The sequence below is a fragment of the Falco cherrug genome, chromosome 1, assembly GCF_023634085.1.
Source record: "Falco cherrug isolate bFalChe1 chromosome 1, bFalChe1.pri, whole genome shotgun sequence".
In the NCBI taxonomy this organism is placed as follows: domain Eukaryota; kingdom Metazoa; phylum Chordata; class Aves; order Falconiformes; family Falconidae; genus Falco; species Falco cherrug.
The window spans coordinates 45722345-45740932 of NC_073697.1; the positions used below are offsets into that span (position 1 = coordinate 45722345).

An 18588-nucleotide genomic window follows, 5' to 3' on the forward strand; every position below is an offset into this window, starting at 1 on the left:
ATTTTATGTGCCTGCTTCACCAACGCACAGCTAAAAATAGATAAAACAGATAAGAACATAGAACAAAGAGATGCACTGGACAATTATCTTTCTACTAGCATAGTCAACACTGAGCTTTTAAAACCCTTTTATTTATAAAAGGGATAGATTTTTAAAGCGTTACTCAATGGGATTTCAATCTACAACTGAAATAATTTAAATATATTTTATTTTTCTCAGTATTTTCTTGTTCCCCTCCTAGTGGGATACAATAATGAGATTTAAAATATTTTAATAAGGGCATCAGGCTACTTGCCAAGGGGCTCGAATACTAAATAAGAATATTTACATCCTCTAAGACCCAGGAGGAGGAATCAGCATGATGCACTTGAAACATGTATGTACATCACAAATATGATAGTTAATTTTAATTCACTGGGAAAAAATACACATTCACTTCAGTTTATTAGGCCTCATTATTTTCAATGAGGCTAAAGGGATGATTATCTTTAGCTGCTCCATCATGGCCTAAAAGCAAACATTCTTCCTGATAAGGACAACAATTATTAAAATATAAGGCAATGTTAAATTGTTTAATTGAAGTTACAACAGGTGAAATTTTGAAAACCACCGCTCGTAACAGTGTTTTCTACCACTGCTGTGTCCAGATTGGTACTACGACTGAAATCCTGACTTTTGAATTTATTTTTTTTTAGAGGAAAACAAAGCAGCATAACTGACTGACTCATATCTACACAGTAAATGGGTTTATTCTCTGCTTTGTAGCCTTCTTCTGGTATCATTTGCTTACAAAATGATAGTGTTTATAAACAGAATCGACATTCTGTCTCCTTATGTCTGGGGAAGAAAAAAAAAAAATCATCTTCAGATTAACATGACAATTTATGCCAAGCAGTTCTTGGAGGCATATCTGTTAACATCATGCCATGCATATTATTCATGTTACCTTAAAAACCAGCAGCAATCCATAAATGATTTGCTAGCCCATGTTTAAAAAAAAAGGGAAGAGGAAAGAAAGAAAAAGATAAATTCAGATTTACGGAGATAAGCCTTACCTCTCAGACACATAACCCGTCCGCAGATTTAGCAAAATCATTTCAAGAGCCAGGCCTTAAGCACTTTTTACAGAAATAAAACGCCGCTTTTAAACTTCCTGTTTATTGAAATATTAGCACAGCTTTTTTTCCTCCACGGCACTTTCCCAGCGTTTCTCTGCAGTTAGAAGCCAGGGCACCGCTCACCCCCGAGCGAAAGGGACCGGGCCGGGGGGCGGCGGGGGGGGGGACACGGGACACAAACCCCCCCAGATTAACATTCCGTATGCAGTTTCAGCGCCGTTTGACTTTTTTATTTTAAGGACGAATTGCACCCGCAGCCGACTTCCAGCCCCCTGCCTGCGCCTCCCCGCCTCCCCGCGTTTGATTTTTATTTCTCTTTATGTGTTTACTCACACTCCCCAGGTACCGCCCGCAGCCAGCAGGCAAAGTTGCGGCGGCGCTGCGGCCGTCAGGGCAGCCCCGCTCCCCGCGGCGGCCGGGGGTGCGCGGCGGGGCCGGCAGCAGCGGGGCCGGGCACACAAAGCGCGGCGGCGACGGGGGCCGATGGCGCACACCCCCACCCCCACCCCTCGCCCTCCTCCTCTCCCACCGCCGGTCCCCACCGCCGCGGACCAGGCCGGCGCGACGCGACGCGAGGCCGGAGCTCGTTACCTAGAGGCAAGCCCTTGTTTAGTAAGTGAGAACTTCCCATTGAAACGCTACGTCCGCGCTCGCCGCGGGGAGGAGGCCGGGGGGGCACCGCCGCTCCGCAACGGCGAGGCTGGCAATAAAAATACAAGCCGCCGCGGCATATGGCGGCTACTCCGTGGGCGCCCCTGAAGTGAGGCGCCGAGGCGCGCGCCCGCGCGCATGCCCTCCCGCGCGCCCCCGCCGCGCGCACGCGCGCCGCCCGCCGCTGCGCGGGGGTGGGGAAGTGGCCGCTGCCTCCTCTGCCGCCGCTGCCGCGGGCGGGGCTTCCGCGCCCCGGCTCGATCTCCTGGTTCGAGGCAAACGGAGAAGATCGAAAGACGGCGGGGCGGGAGCAAGCGGGCCTACAGCCTCACGCTGCCGTTCGCCGGCGTCTGGTTCGTGGGTGAGACGAGAGAGCACCGACACCTCCAACTGCTTTTGGGAGCCGGTGCTGCCACTTTATCCTTTTGGTTTGGTTAAACTTTAACAAAGTTAACACTAGCCACATTCGATGGCCTCCCTGGCATCCCAAAACACTGGCACTTCTGATGCTTCATTATTTTCTGCAATTCGCTTAAGGCTCTTCTCCCTTATAAATTAACAAGGATGGGAAAAATAACCCAAAACCAAAACCCTAGAACACTCTAGTTATACCTAGTGAGTATAAGCGAGGTTTTCTGCTTCATGCATCACCAATCCACCCTTGGAGCCCCTGGCCCAGAACTATCCCCGGTCCCACTGGGGAAGCAGCAGGGCTGGGGCCAGCACCACCATGAATGCGGATGGCTTTGGAGCCAAGTTGGCCAAATGCTGGTGGTGTTTCTCATCGGGGACATCCCTGCACATTTCCATCCAGTCCAAAGCACTGGGTGATGGGCGCCAGGCCCTCTTCAATCCTCACCCTGGGTCCCTGAATGAGAAAGCATCGCTTTATTGTCAACGGACCAGCCCTTGCTCCAGGTGAAGCGCCCCGGTAACGGGGTCCCAGCCTGCAACTCCCACACGGGGGTCCCCAAAACGAAGGCCCAGGCCTGCTCCCCTGGAAAGCCTCACAGGCTACAACAAGGGCCAGTTCTACGCTACTGTCTGGCGGCACCAAATTAATCACAACGTATAACCTATTTATGCTACTCGCACCACCCTGCATGGGGGTCAATGCCCAGAAAAGGCTGTTGGAGCCAACAGGCGCCTTTTTGGGGAAGGAAAGGCCCAGCCCCAGCGCAGGTCAGCCCCCGGGTGCCAGTGCCTCCGCTGCGTGCCCTGGCCACCTACACCCACCGCCCAGCTCCACTCGCCCCTCGGCGCGGAAGGCCCGCCCCCACTGACGAGGGATGTAAGCAGAAATGTAGTATTTTGCCTCTGCGCTGCCCCAAGCGGAACCAAGACAGAGATGTGGGTCGAAAACAGGCGTCACCGCCGCCAGCTCCCAACGCGCGGCAGCCCCTCTCCCCCACTCCCTGCCTGCACCCGGGGAGACCCCCGAGAGCCCGCCATTCGCCTGCCCACCGAAACAGCGGTGGCGGCGGCGGACGAAAACCAAAGTCGGCGAGGCGCCCCCGCGGCCGGCTGGGTCAGCTGACAGCGGCCCCGCCCCGCCCCGCCCGGGTGAGGGAAGGGGGGAGGGTGGCGGCGGCCCGGAGCGCCGCCATGGGCCGGCGCTGCCGCCTTTTTCCCGGTACCGGGCGCTCTGGGTCCGGCCGTCTGAGAAAGTTTTGCGCCTCTCGCAGAGCCGCCCCCCTCCTCCTTATTCTTGGCTAGGAAGTGGAGCCGCGGCCGGGAGCGGGCAGGGCGCTCGCTTGTTCCGTCCCCTCCCCACAGGCCAGCCCGGGGAGCGCAAACCCCATCTTTTGCATTTTCCAGAAATAAAACGCTTGTTTCTGCCAGCGGTGACGCCGCAAACGGCCCCGAAGCCCGCGGTGCCCCAGCAGCACTTCGGGGGTGCCGGGGGACCCCTCGGATACCGACCGGGAGACATACACACACACACACACACACACAGGCGCGACAGGTTAACCGCTGATAAAATTAAGCTATTGAGGCTGCTCTGTGCCGAGCCGGGCGGCAAACCCGCCCCGGTTCCCCTCTGGCGGGGGCAAGTGGCACAGCTCGTACCGGCGGGGGGCGGGGGGATGTCGGCCCGCGCCCCCTCCGCGTCCCCGGCTCCCCCGCCCGGCTCCCGCACCTCTCACACGTTTTTTAATCGTTTTGCGGGATGACCTAAGAGTTAATTATGCTGACTGCACCGCTGAACGCCGGGACCGTGGGTGATTTTTTGATTTTTTTTTTTTGTTATTATTACAAACTAGCGCGCGGGAAGGGAGGGGGTAGACACGACGATTTTTAGAGCTTTTTCTGGATTCTGCGGGATTGGTCTGCGATAATTACAGTACCCGCGGTGATAGGTGCGTTAGAGGTAGCTACTACTAATAGTCACAGGGCAGCAAACATTGGTAATTCTCTTTGGTAAAGACATGCCTGATATTGGGCACAGATCATCTTCTCTGTGCTTGTATAGGCACAGGCTGTAGATTTTCCTGTGGTTTTGGGGGTGGGTTGGTTATTTGAGAGGGGAATATTTGAACTCAAATGTTACAAAAGGTGGTTTCAGCCTCCAAGCTGAGTGCGTTTCACAAATCCATTCCAGGCACAAATAAAGGAGTTTAGCTTATAGACACCCTTTAGCAACTTGGCTCCAGCTCCCTAATAACTTGTTTTCCCCCATCATTCTCCAGGTAGTGTCCATTTCACGGGGTTAACCAGCAGGATTGGGAGGTAACGCCCAGGACAAGTTTATGCAGCCTCTGACTTATCTTCATTTTCCTCCTGTATTCATGGAAAAGCCTTCTGTGGCTCACTACAGATGTCTCAAGACATCCCTCAAACAACATAGTTTCTCTAGATTCTCACTGTGCATCACTAGGGCAGCATCTAGCTGAGCGCCTCATGTGGGGTTTGTATAAATAAACAAATTTGGTTTTAATCACTTTAAAGTGGTTAACCACTTTATTGCCATTTATAGATGTTAGCAAATATAAAAATATATACATATCAAAGCTGTAAGAAGAAAATCATGTTTGGGGGGGGGGATTGGTTGGTTGTTTTGTTGGGTTTGGTTTTTTTTTTTGCACTACTTAAGTTGCCATGTGGCAAAGTATTAGCAGGAACGAACATTAGGGGTAAAACAGGCTTAAACCGCAAGTGAAATATCTGTGAATACCAACATGGGTATGGAGTTATCTCTGGGAAAAATTAAGATAGTGGAAAATGAAAATTCAGAAAAGAAATTAAGGAATCAGTTACATTTTTTTGTAGAGAAACATAAACAGATACAGACAATGAGACCATGTCCTTGGTGGGGTTACATGACTGGGCAAATGTTTAGTTCTAAACTGGAACTGCTGCTTCGAGTAGGGAGGGGAGTGTGGTACAAAATATTATGACAAGGGGAGTGCTCTAAGTGAGGATAAGTTGGCATGATGAACAGATGGAGTATTCAATAACAGGAGGTTATTAATACTGCAGTTTGGTATTCTCTACACTACTTCATGAAGGGATTCATATGCTTGCTCTTTTTCCTTTCTGATTGTACACTGACTTAAATACACACACTGTAGGTAATGCCGGACTTGGTTCCCTCCCAGCACACACAGGCATACATCACAAATTGCTGTTTCCTGAGAAAACAACAAGGGCTGGATCCTCAGCTGATTGTAACCCAGCCAACTGTGTTCTTTTCAACAGCAGAAAGTTGACTTGCACCTGCTGAAGGAGAGAGGTTATCTGACCCTGTCTCCGCAGTCAAAAGGTCTCTCCACCCTGCTCCTTCACAGCTGCAACGAGGCACCTGCTTTACAGAATAAACTGTAAGGACTCTCTGGATGGAAAAGAAAACAAAATAACCCAAGAGGAACTGAAGTTTTCCTTCAGAACACAATGCAATGATCTTTTCTGTTTAAGAAAATCAAGCTCACCTTCACCCAGAGTTCAGCCCTGCTCCCCTATATGGCTTTCTGTGACCTAGTTTTAGCCCAGACATGAGAAAATCCAGGAGCACACCAGCTGACTCCAGTCACGCCTTCTGCTGCACCCATCCGTTCCACTTCCTATGTTCTCCAGCTTGCCTCTGCATCACCAAACATTCAGTCACCCTTTGCATCTTTTAGACTGTGGCTTATACAGCTACAATATAAGTAAATCTTCCACAAAGCGTAACAACCCCCATCCTCCTATCACATTTTGGCACTCCTGTCACCACAGCTATTTTATTTTTTGAACAGTAACGTTACACAGCTGAGTGTCTTCTGTGTTTTGCACTAAGATTTATGGCATTTTTTTAAAGCCCCCAAACTGTTTCTTGGCTTAAGACTCAGCTGGAGAAGCGCATGTGCTGAAGAGTAAATACATTGTTTCAAGTGTATCTGTTAACAGCCATATGTATAATTTAAGTACAAGTTTTATTCCCCTCAGAATGTCTAATCAGAAGGGCATGACCTTGGGCTTTCACAGATTAGATACATTAGGGTATGATATCTTTAGCAGATGTGACTTTAAAGATACTGAAAGAGGAAGTTCTACTGTTGTATCGCCTAAGCAACGAGCCGAGATACATGTTGAAGGCTTTCTAAAGGGAATAATGAGGTCTGACAATATTCTTCATCTACTCAGATTGTGTACTTACGGATTTTCTTTAGTTTGTCATAGCTGTGCATGATGGTTCCTTCATGCATGTTTTTGCTTCATTATCAAACACGCATCATTCATTGTAACAGTTTTTAAAGCAGTCATTTTAAAACCTGCATTTTAATCAAAATGTAAGATTATATTTCAATGGGGTATCTTGACTTTTGTCAACAGTAAATCTTGGAGATGCTATTAGGAGATCCTAAAAGGGATTTATGGCAGAAGAAAAAAATGGTTGGATAAAGTAGGCCCAACACTTAAACTTTATGCTGAAAATAGATCTTTAAAATGTGTAATCAAAATAAGTCAATTCAATTTATTTAAAATCTGGAAAGAAAACTTGGTTTGCATTTAAATATTGCCTTAATTCCTTCGCTCGGATCCTAAAAAGCCTTTGTTTATAAAACACACACGTAGAGATCAGTCTACTTTCATTTTGCAATTGCATATTTTAATTACAGCTGCTTTTTTTTTTTTTTTTTTTCATAAAACATCCTCTGTGTGAAACTTCCTGCTGTAGGAAGTTAATGCTCTTTGGCTGATGTGAAAGAAAAAGCCATTTTGGAGAAACATTTTCAGCAGGTTCTGAGGGGAAAATGGAAAAAAAGAGTAATTGACAAAAGGGAAATACTTCATCTTTAAGAAATGGTGGTCATCACAAGCATGAAATAGAATACAGGACCTTCATCTACTGTTAAAAAGAAGGTTTGCTGAAGGATCAAAGTTGTAGATTAAAGTTCCACTTAATGAACAAGAAGTTCAGCTGTGTCAAACATTCAAAGTCATTTTTTAAATGCCAAATGTGCATTGTTCCTTTCTCAAAATGGAATAGCTATACTCACTCTGTGCTGGAAATACCAGCTGTACAAAAGTGAAAAAAGCTTGCAGCGTGCTGAATACATAGAGGAATAAATTCAAACCAGTGAACACAAAAAGCCTCTCTCCTCTGATGTTATCTGTATTAAGTGACTAAGGGATTTTCTTCTTGATCTCACCCTCTTCATACAAGTGCTAAAAACACAAGAACCAGGGCGGAATTAAATCCTCTGCATTTTCTGGTTATCGTGAAATGAGAGGTATCATTTTCCATCTAGTCAGGAGGAGTTAACAGACCATTTCCAGGAAGGTCTGTGTTCTGGCTGAAGAGAAAAAGAAGATGGAGATGAACAGCAGAAGAAACCTATCGAGAACCATTAGTGGATGTCAGCCACTGTCCATCTGTTCACAGTGGAATAAATCCAGACCTGAAGGAACAACTGCAACCTGCCCCATATGGCTTGCTCCCTTCCTCGCTGGCAGGGCTTCTTTGGGGATTTGACATTGGATGAGGTAAAGGAGAAGCAGCACAATCTGTGTTCCCAGGAATGAACGGCCAATTAACAAGAAAGAACAAAAAGTGGGTTAGTAACCCAGGGGAAGGTTTTCTCCTTCTCACCTGTTTGAAATCCTGGAGCTCACTCAAACTGCAAGTTGCAGAGATACTACGCTGAGGCTCCTACTACTAATGAAGTCCTTAAAAATTTAACTTTAGCTGCTAACAAAACTGTGTGGGCCAGGGACAGCCCCTCAACAGGCGAGTGAGACCATTGATCCAGCTGTCTCCCAAGGTGTTAAAGAAGGCATTTGGAATATATTACACTAAAAAGTCCATTAAAAATTATAATGCAATATACTCTCAACATAATGAACAAGCATAACAACATTCTGCATTTACTTTTATAGAACTGGATTGTAGCAGATTACTATTGAGTAGTAATTTACTTTTCAAGTTTTAAATCAGTCTGGGCCTGGTCATGAAGGGAAGTATTATTTTTTAGATGATTAAGGGCAGCAGGCTCAGACCCATACAGAGCAGTTATGACATCTCATTGTCTCTTTAAAATTATAATGAAAACCAGATACTCTGTGATACTGCATCCTGTATTCAAAGAAAAATATATACATAATAAAGCCAACTGAAGGGATCAAAAACTCCAAGCCTATATAGATTCAATAACATGTTTAGTGGTAGTAATTTTGCAGGTAAAACAGAGAATAATTAACCATCGAGTGACCTAAGGAGAACTCTGGATTGTGGAATGTGGATGTCCTGAGTGAACTCGCTATTGTGGGTATATGTTCAGTCTTAGGACAGTCTGCTGAGACACTCAACAGATGCAGAAAATCAAATTCAGAAGCAGTGTGCAAGCAGTACTTTCACCTACATGGATTCAAGGCCAGGCTGCTGCCTCCACCACTTCCAGAGGAAAGGAGGGAGATGATTAGGCTGGAGGCTTGATCTCTGCTCTAGATCTGAAGCCATAAACAGTTCGGATTTGCCAGTGTCATTCCAAACGTGAGGTGATTATCTGTTCAGAAGTGGGATTAATTATTTTGGGCCTGGCACCATGCTAAAGCAGCAGCAGGGGCATCTCCAGGAGATGCTGTATGTTCATACCAATTTGGACTGACAGTGAGTTAGTTGTCCCTGTGCTGCAATGTAATTTGCACTCTATTATCCTCTTTAGTTCCCTGTAACACACTTGGCATCTTATTTTTTGTCAAAGCTGCAGAACGAGTAGCCAGGAAAAAAGCTATAGTTGTATCAAAAATAATTTTAAAGTTCACAAACAATTATATTTGTGCTTATAAATGTCATTCATTCACAAGTTGGCACAGAGAACATCACACTTCCTTGTGTAAAACACATAAGACTGAGGACCCCCTCAGGAAAAATAAGGAAAGGTATGAAATCAAAGCAACATCTCACCAAGTGTTTATCCTAAAGACTTTTCTCTCAAACTAACCACGAGGCTTACCAAGCAGAAAAACCAGCAAGGATACTAAAGGATGCAAAAAGCAAAACCATGTCTCTCACATGAAAATGTCCATTTGCTGTCAAGGACCTTGAGCCCAACCACACACTGGGATTATATACATTTATGACACTAAAATGAACTTTCTCGCTTTGTCAGATTTACTTGGGATGTTTATAAGTTATCAGTCTTGAATTTAATCTTCTTTCAAACTTAACACTGATTTGTACCCTGGTGAAATACTGCACTACCAACACTCAACTACTACCTAGTGCTAAGGTAAGAGAATGGTTCATTAAGGAGCAAAAAGTGACCTCTAGTGAATCATCACACCAGCTCCTGAGACACACAATGCCTCCCTGGCAGCACCCTGCCTTTCACTGGCTGATCACATCCACACACAATTAAAATCTGATAATGCTACACCATAACACCAGTCAGCAGCTGTGCACCATCGGTCAAGCACTTCAGATACCTTCAGTAACTTGCGCTTTGCATAGCAGCTGTAACAAATGACAGAAAACATTTGCACATCAAAAAAACTGAACACATTTGTTTGAACGTAGTAAAATCTGCCTACAAATAACCAGTAGAGAATTTAATGGACTATAATAAAAAATGTAAGCACTAACTGGATTTTTTAACTTGTTTTCATTTCATTTTAGAACCAGTATATCCAGAAATTTGAACACAAAATAAGAAAAACATCCTATTAAATATGTAATAATAATAACAATAATCGCAATGATCAGCCCTTTGTACTCAGAGAACACAGGAAAATTAGGGTGGAGAAAACCAGTACCAAAGAGACCGGTAGTGAAAATCAATTCCATAGTTACAGCATATGGAGCACTATACACGTGAAGCAATCCATAACAGTGAATTGTCAATGATTTTAGAGCAGTAAAAAGAAACTAGCAAGGTTTGATGCATAAAACACGTACTCCATTTGCCACAGAAACACATTTCATGTTCTCTGCCTCCATGTTATCTAGCAATATACTAATATTTTTATACACTTCCTAATATGTATGTATTTTTCTAACAAACATTTTATAGGCAGTTATTTGGAGGTACACCTTTTTTTCTTTTACTGAACCAAAATAAAGACTCTTGTGCAACTTTTTTACACCCAATTCTCGAGATTTAAAACTCAATAGCTGAGAAGTAGACTGCAAGAAACCCTTATCCTTACATATGACTACAAAGATGCAATTGAAATCCTAAAGGACATCAGTTTATGTAACAACTCACACAGTGATCTGGGAGAAAAAAACCCAACCTGAAATAGATTTTTAAAGCTCCTTTTGTATTGCTGTAAAATGTCAAGAGAGAAGTGGACTGTTACCCTAGCAAAAAGACTGCCTGATCATACTACTTATATTCATATAAAACAATCTCACCACAGAAGAAAAGTCAATTCAAATAGGTGATCATCAGTATCAACAGATTTACTGCTACTTGAGTTGGTATTTATTGCCAAATACCCTGACTTACAGACTAAGGCAGCACTGTGCATTACGATAGCATGGTATTATTTAAAGATTGTTGGATAAACTTTCCAAAGGTCTTACCATGTTACTGGAAGAAAATGCTGCAGAGAGAACAAATCTCATGAAAATGTTTGCTAAAATTATTGTCTTTGGAATGGTTCAACTCCTCTACGCAGGAAAACACAAGCTGACAGAGATGTTTTGTTGAAATGTATCACCTACAAGTGTCTCTTGGGAACTCCACTACCCCACCATGACCATTACTCTCAACAGCAGAGATATTGGTGCAATTTTAAAGACAGTTACTGTTGTGACATGCAGGTGTTGGCTAGGTGACTGGGCTGCTACATCTGCAGTATTTGTGATTCATGACATTGTGGAAAGTCCACAAAAGAGTTCATCATGAGCTGTAATCATAGAATTGTTTAGGTCAAAAAGACCTTTAAGATTATCAAGTCCAACCATTAATCCAGCACTGCCAAGTCCACCACTACACCACGTCCCTAAGCGCCACATCTACAGAGCTTTTAAATACCCCCAGGGATGGTGATTCCACCACCTCCCTGGGCAGCCTGTTCTAGTGCTTGACCACCCTTGCAGTGAAGACATTTTTTCCCCAATACCCAACCTAAACCTCCTCTGGCGCAGCTTGAGGCCGTTTCCTCTTGTGCTGTTGCCTGTTATCTGGGAGAAGAGACCAACCCCACCTGGCTATAACCTCTGTTCAGGCTGTTGCAGAGCCACCGGGTCCCCCCCAGCCCCCTTCTCTCCAGGCTGACCCCCCTGCCCCCCCCAGGCTGGTGCCCCAGCCCCTGCCCCAGCCCCTGCCCGGCTCTGGACACGCTCCAGCCCCTCAGTGTCTGTCTGGCCGTGAGGGGCCCAACGCTGAGCCCAGGCCCCGCGGGGCGGCCCCACCAGTGCCCAGGGCAGGGGGACGGGCGCTGCCCCGGCCCTGCCGGCCACACCGTTTCGGACACCGGCCGGGACGCTGCTGGCCTCCTGGGCCACCTGGGCACGCTGGGGGCTCATGCCCAGCTGCTGCCGCCCAGCCCCCCCGGGCCCTGTCCCGCCGGGCAGTTCCCAGCCCCCTGCCCCCAGCCCGCAGCTGCCGGGGGCTGGTGTGACCCAGGGGCAGGGCCCGGCGCTCAGCCCTGGGGACCCCCACACCACCGGCCCCGGCCCCTCGGCCCGGCCTGCCCGGAGCCCCCCGCAGAGCCCCCTGCCCCCGGCACAGCCACGCTCCCCCCGGCTTGGTGCCATCTGCAAACTGGCCGCGGGTGCACTCGATCCCCTCGCCCACATCATCCATAAAGGCATGAGACAGGACTGGCCCCGGTGCTGGGCCCTGGGGACACCCCTGTGACCGGCCACCGGCGGGAGGTAACTCCATTCCCCACCGCGCTTTGGGCTCGGCCACCCGGCCAGCTCCTAACCCAGCACAGAGCGCGGCACCCAAGCCATGAGCAGCCAGTTTCTCCAGGAGATGCTGTGGGAGATAGTGTCAAAGGCTTTAGTAAGGTCCAGATAGACACCACCCATGGCCTTTCCCTCAGCTACTAGGTGGATCACCTTGTCATAGAAGATCACATTCGTCAAGCATGACCTGCCTTTCATGAGCCCGTGCTGGCTGGGCCTGATCCCCTGGCTGTCCTGCATGTGCCACACGATGGCACTCAGGCTGACCTGCTCCGTAACCTTCCCTGGCACCAAGGTCAGGCTGACAGGCCTGTAGTTCCCCTGATCTTCCTTCCTGCCCCCTTCTTGTAGATGGTGTTACCCTGGCTGAGCTCCCGTCTGCTGGGACCTCCCTGGTGAGCCAGGGCTGCTGCTAAATGATGGGCAGCTGCTCAGTGAGCAAGACAAAAGGCAATAAAATAAACAACTTTCTATGATGGTTTTGAAAGGTAAATTTCCTAAAACACGGTACTGAACAGAAGAGGATTTGGAACATTATGTCAGCTTCTGAAACCATTTCAGTTAATGCACCATGTATCTTAATCTTTTCAGTTTCTTTCATTTATTTCATCAAGACAATTATTTGGTCTCGTAACACATGCTCTCTTTTTATGAAGCAGGGTATCTGATACTGCTTTTGTGTAATGACCTATTATTTTTCCCTACACTCATGTGCCATTTGAACTATAGGGTCACAAGAAGCACAATAAACAATTACAAATCTGCAACACGGATGCAATGAAAAATTCTAAAGTTTTCATTTTTATCACATAATTCCAGGGAACATCTTAGGGCATACAAAACCTATTTTTTTCCTTGCTTCAAATTCTTATGTTGTATTTCGGCTCTATTTATTCCTTTGACCAGCAGAAGAGTCATTGGAATTAGAATAATCTTGTATTAATTTGTATTATTTTATGTATCTGAAAGAATGATCACAATACAGGCTTGTACATCACCACAGGAAGAGTAAAGTTCAGCAGACACACAGAAAAAAGGAAATACTTCCATGCAAACAGACGGGGTTCTTAATTAAAATGATTTGATACGCCTTATAAACTGTACAAGTTATATCAGAGATGATGAAGTAACCTTAGGAAAAATGTACTTTAAATTAACCAGTGGAGGCTAAAGAAAAGTGAGCTATAACAATAAGTAAATGTATATAGATAATGTATAAATAATTAATTAGCCTTTCCTGAAAGACGTGGAAACAAATGAGAATACTTTGTGTATCGTTGTACTGTGCTGATCTCCAACTAAAGTGGCTTCTGAGACCTATGACCCAGAAAGGTTAAAGTTTGTGTCTTTCCCAGAGGCTGTACCTATATGATTAACATTACAGAGAAACCCACATCAGAAAGAACTATCACAAGACAGGAATGAACAATAATTCATGTAGATAACAAATAGTCTAAGGAGAATAAAAACCCACACTACCTTGGTTCAATAAGAGTCTTTTGAATGCTTTTCCTTTTAAGCATCACAACTGTAACTTCTACTAAATACCAACTAATGAGAGGGAAGGGATGATTCTTTTTGTTTCTCAAGGTTTTACAATCACAATCATAGTTAAGTGTTCTCAGTCTATTCCTGGATCTTTCCTGACAAGAGATTTCCAATTGTGGTAAAATCTATATGTGTTTAGAGACGTAGACAGATGTCTGCGAGGCCATAGGCTGAGGTCATCAAACTCATCTCATTTGCGACCTAACCCTCATCTCTTGGCTCTCTTAAAAAAAAGGGGGAGGTGGGGATGAAGGGGGATAAAAGCACTAGAAAGGAATAGAAAGGACACAAAAAAAAATTGTTTGCTAACTTGTGGTAGTTGATTTTTAATCTAATAGCACGCGCAGATTTCAGTAACATACAGCCAGCATGATGCACATTCAGAAGATACATATTTGGTCATCTATCATTACTGCTCCTCACAGTGTATTTATTGTTCCTGGCATTACTACTGAGCAACTGTCTGTTCTTTCCTGAACATCTAACCAACCAAGTTTTCAAGAACTCATGTTTAAATCTCATTTCAAAGGCAGTTCTACTGCATTAAGTAAGTGAAATTGCCTAAATTTATACATATTTTACATATATCTTTATTTATCAATGAATGGTTCAATTCCTCCGTTCTTGAAACAGCCAAAGAAAAAAGTACCACGCTGATGCTGACATCATTTCTGCTGCTTAAGGGAAGATAAAACTGGGTCTTTCAAAGCTGCAGGCAAAATACTACAATGGATAACAAATATTCCTTGTGTATACATGATTGGAACGGCTGTCTCCGTTGGGTGCTGACTGTACATTGTGGGGCACAGAATGGGTTCAGAGAAGGTTTTTTTGTTAGAATCAGTTCATGTGTACATGCAGTATTCAAACAGTTTATTTGACAATCACTGCTACCTGCTCCCTGACCCCAGAGATGCCTTCTCGCTTAAAAAAACCACTGAACTTCCAAAACACTACAAAAACACACAATGCAAATAAATAAATACACTCATTGCACAGGTGTGTCTATTTTTTAAAAAATAACAAAGATACATTGATAGTGAATTTTCTGAATTCCTTCCCTTTGATGACTGCAGGGTAGTCTAAATTTTTACATATAATTAGCTGTTAAGATCACAGTTTCAATTCTGCTCTTAAAAAAAAGAGAAAAGGAGAAAAAGGTTTTGTACAGGAGCATTAATAGTTCCACTTGCCCTGTGGCAAATGAGGAAAATATGTCAATGTGAATTATTGTACTGTCTCCATGGATCAAGATTTCTCTTAGTGCTTTCAAAATTCCACTAACAGAAACAATTGCTAAGAGCATTTGCTACTTAGCCTGCTATGCTGGAATCAAATAAGACCCTAGGATCAACTAATGCTAAAATATTATCTTTTATATTCATTTTCTCCTCCTACATTAACTGAGGAAAGGAACAGCTAAATAATTTTAGCCGGAAAGAACAGTGTATCACTTCTCAAGAAGACATTCAAAGAATTTAAATAATCAAGATAATTACAAAATAGAATTTTGAGCAGCTTACACTACCAGAAATGTAAGAATATCACAGTATAATTTTAGTATGACTTGTTTGGGTCAGAATGAAGTACATATTCTACTTATGACACATAGAGTTACAGTGGGGAATGTAACATCTCTTCTCTACAGAAACCAAGAACACCCACACAGATGCATTAGAAAAAATAATTCTAATTTTGTGCAGTTGTGCATGTACATTCATATTCAAAGGAGCGAGCCAAATACTAATAAAGAGATTCCAAGTCCATTTTCTCCACTGGAAGGCTATTTTATGGGTATTTATTAAATTCTTTTTTTATCTCTCTTTCCTAGTACCAGATTATGGTCTCAATTAATTAATAAAGTACAACTGCAGAAATTCATGGGCCATTGGGCAGATCTAGTATGAAAATTTATTTCTAAGCTTCTTGATCTGACCAACAAGAATGAACAACTAATGAAATCCAGACACTGTGTACTTACACATTATTGATTATTTCTACCAAAGCGCAAATTATTTTCACTAGAAAATAATCATCTTGATTCTTATACGACATTCATCACCAAGATTCATAAACATCTAACAAATTCATCTAAGGCAACCATGGAGATGCAATAAATTAGAGCTTTGCAGGGTATCTGAGTTAGCACTACTGTCATTCTGGTTTAAAAAGTTAGTGCTACATAGAACTGACAAAAACAAACACACATTAAAAGGATTATGAATCAGTTAGCTTAGAACACACGTGTCAATGAAAAACACCCTCAGCAGAGATGGTTCTAATGGGTATCTGTCATCATCTTCACCAACGATGTGCCCATAGATAGAAAATCTTTGCCAAAATGACTGTGAACATCACAAAAACAATAACAACTGTCTGTAAAAAATAATAGCAACAGCGCAATCACACAGTCATTTTGGATCACAGATAAATGAAGATCACAGAAACAAAACATGCTTTAATAAAACCAAGATGGAAAGCTTTGCCGTTGGAAAAGACTACTGTCACACTGACAGGGTAGGGAACTAGAACCTTAAAAGCGATGTGCAACTCTGTGTGAGCTCCAAGAATCACACCTTGACAAGAGCAGGTAACATTTTCCTTGAAGAAATAGCTAAATTCAAGCATGGAAGGAATTTTTGCCATTGTGGATAGTATTCCTCGGATTTTAAAGAGTTTACTAGTGCTGCCAGCTCTGGTGTCCAGATTCTGTATGTTTCAAAGGGTGCAAAAAGAAAACCTCAATGCTGGAGAAAAAAGCCTGGAAGAATACAATGTATTCAGATTGCCAACAAAAAATTGAGAGATAACACGATTATGCTGTGTAGGGAGAAACACCAGACACTAAAAGACAGCCTGATCTTAAGAGGAGCACATAGTAAGAATGAACAGCTTTGAAGCTCATTCAAAATATGTATTTTCTAGCTTTTTTCTTTCTTTTTTTTTTTTTTTTTTTTTTTTAAGTGGATGGTATTGATTGTACTATCAGGGGTTATGGTGGGGGTCTGCATCTCCTGAATACTTAAAAAGCCTTCCTGAAAGATCAGTCTGGTAAAACATTTGGGGCTGAACTGTATCAGGCATATATGTGATACAAAGAGGTTCAAGGTAACCTGGAAATTCCCTCCTGATCCTACACTCTGGGGAGTTACAGCTCCAAAAACTTAAAAGATGACTAATTGTTGGTCATTGCTCTGCTCCCTATAGGGATGAATAGAAAAGATGATGTGTCTTTCACCGAGCGTCATCTACTGATATAAATCTTTCCCTGCTCATGACATCCATTAACAGGAAGCAATTACTACTGAGAAGCTGAGATGAAGAGGGATGTCTTATCATAAAACAGCTAAATTCCAGGAGAGAGCTCGTGGTGATCCCACTGAGAGCACCACAGACAGAACAGATAGATTTCAACTGAACTTCAGCAGGAAGCCCCACATAGCATGTGAAACACTGAACTCAAGGACTTTTAGTACTAAAACAATAACAAGTTGGTTTTACTGCCATTAAATAACTGAAAGACTCTGGGTTTCATGCACTTGTCTACCCAAGTGCACCAAGGTGGGGACGTTTGGAGACTAGCAACAAAAAATGAAACAGATCATTGTGCCAGGTGCTAGAGGCATGGTCTGCAATGAGATGAAGCTTCTGTAGCACCTCCATCACACTACGCAGGGTATGTTGCTGGCAGAAGTGTCTGGAGTAAGAGACAATGAGATTGGCAATGTGTACTCTTAAGTACCAATGTTACTGCCACCTTGCTTGGGTTTAGCTCTGCTAGTGCTTCTTTAAGCACATTCTCTGTTGTGCACTGCAAGACTATTCTTGTATCTGACAAGTAGAACTGGATGCTGCCCATCAATATTTGGTATTTGAGCTGCTGACATCTTTCTTCATCGATGACACAGCACAGTCTTTTCCATTCAGTTTGCAAAAAAGTTGTGCAACATGGAGCTTAGAGGAATTCTGCTGGCAAGTGCTTTTGTAAGGGAACTGAGGCATCTCGTAACCGGGAAAAATTAGGATTAAGGTGCTAGCCAAAATTTGGGTAAAGTACAATCAGTTCCTGATTCTGTCACTAGCCTCCTACCATCCTCGCCATCGTAAACCACTTCCCTCCTATGTATCCAGGTTTCTCATCTTTAAAATATGTATAGTATTCGCTTATTAAACACTCATGTTTGCTGTCAGAGCAAACCCATAAAAAGTAAGAGTCACTCTCAGTATGTCTAATGAGACCAAGGACAGGTACACATCCATCTGTAGTATAGATCTTAGTTGTGTCAGCAGTATGTCATCATTCTAGTTACAAAGTGGATACATAAAGATTAGATTGTGCTACCCTATAAAGAAATAGCTTAAAATAGTCTGCTGGAAGCTGACTATCTCACCTGTAGTTTGTACTCCCCACCGATCATCTCATGCACCAGTAGGCCTCCCTGTGTTCAATTAACTGAAGTTCCTCTTGCTAGCAAAGAAATAAAATATAAATCTGCAGGCCTGTAAAATTAATTTGTTTTATTAAAACAACTGTGTTTTGGAAATATTACCCGGAGCAGCCTCACACTGAATCTATGTGCATATTTTAAGATACTTTTTGGTGTCTTCTACTAGAGCTGAACATTTTACTCTCACATGAAGAATAGAGTTGAGGAGAGAGGAGTTCTCCTTTGGCAGTTAGATAAACCTGGCAGGTCCCGATTAGGGAAAAAACCTTACTCTCATTCTAACATAGGGAGCCAACTGGGAAGCTAAACTGTAAAAATGATGATAGAATTCTGTCAGGCAAACCCTGGAAGGATCACCAAAACAGTAACGAATTAATCACCTGGAGACATGGAGTATGGAAAGGAGAAATTAAGATCAATAAAAATTGTATTCATCTGTTAACGAAACATTTCCACCACCGAAAAAACTACTGTTGTTAGA

At 43.7% G+C, this 18588-nt stretch overlaps 1 protein-coding gene across 9 annotated transcripts in view; it reads right to left on the minus strand.

Annotated features, from left to right (window-relative positions):
• Positions 1 to 18588, minus strand: part of CTBP1 (C-terminal binding protein 1) — a 251664-nt gene that overhangs the window by 68441 nt on the left and 164635 nt on the right. For 3 of the 9 annotated variants that reach the window (XM_055716661.1, XM_055716921.1, XM_055716783.1), the window contains exon 1: positions 1710 to 1928. The exons of 4 other annotated variants lie outside the window; for them this stretch is intronic. In XM_055716661.1, coding sequence (XP_055572636.1) covers positions 1710 to 1749 — 40 coding nt within the window. In that variant the 5' untranslated portion in view covers positions 1750 to 1928. Of the gene's footprint in view, positions 1 to 1055; positions 1075 to 1709; positions 1931 to 18588 lie in introns of those variants that run through there. 2 more of the 9 variants (XM_055716722.1, XM_055716848.1) reach the window with 2 other exon arrangements.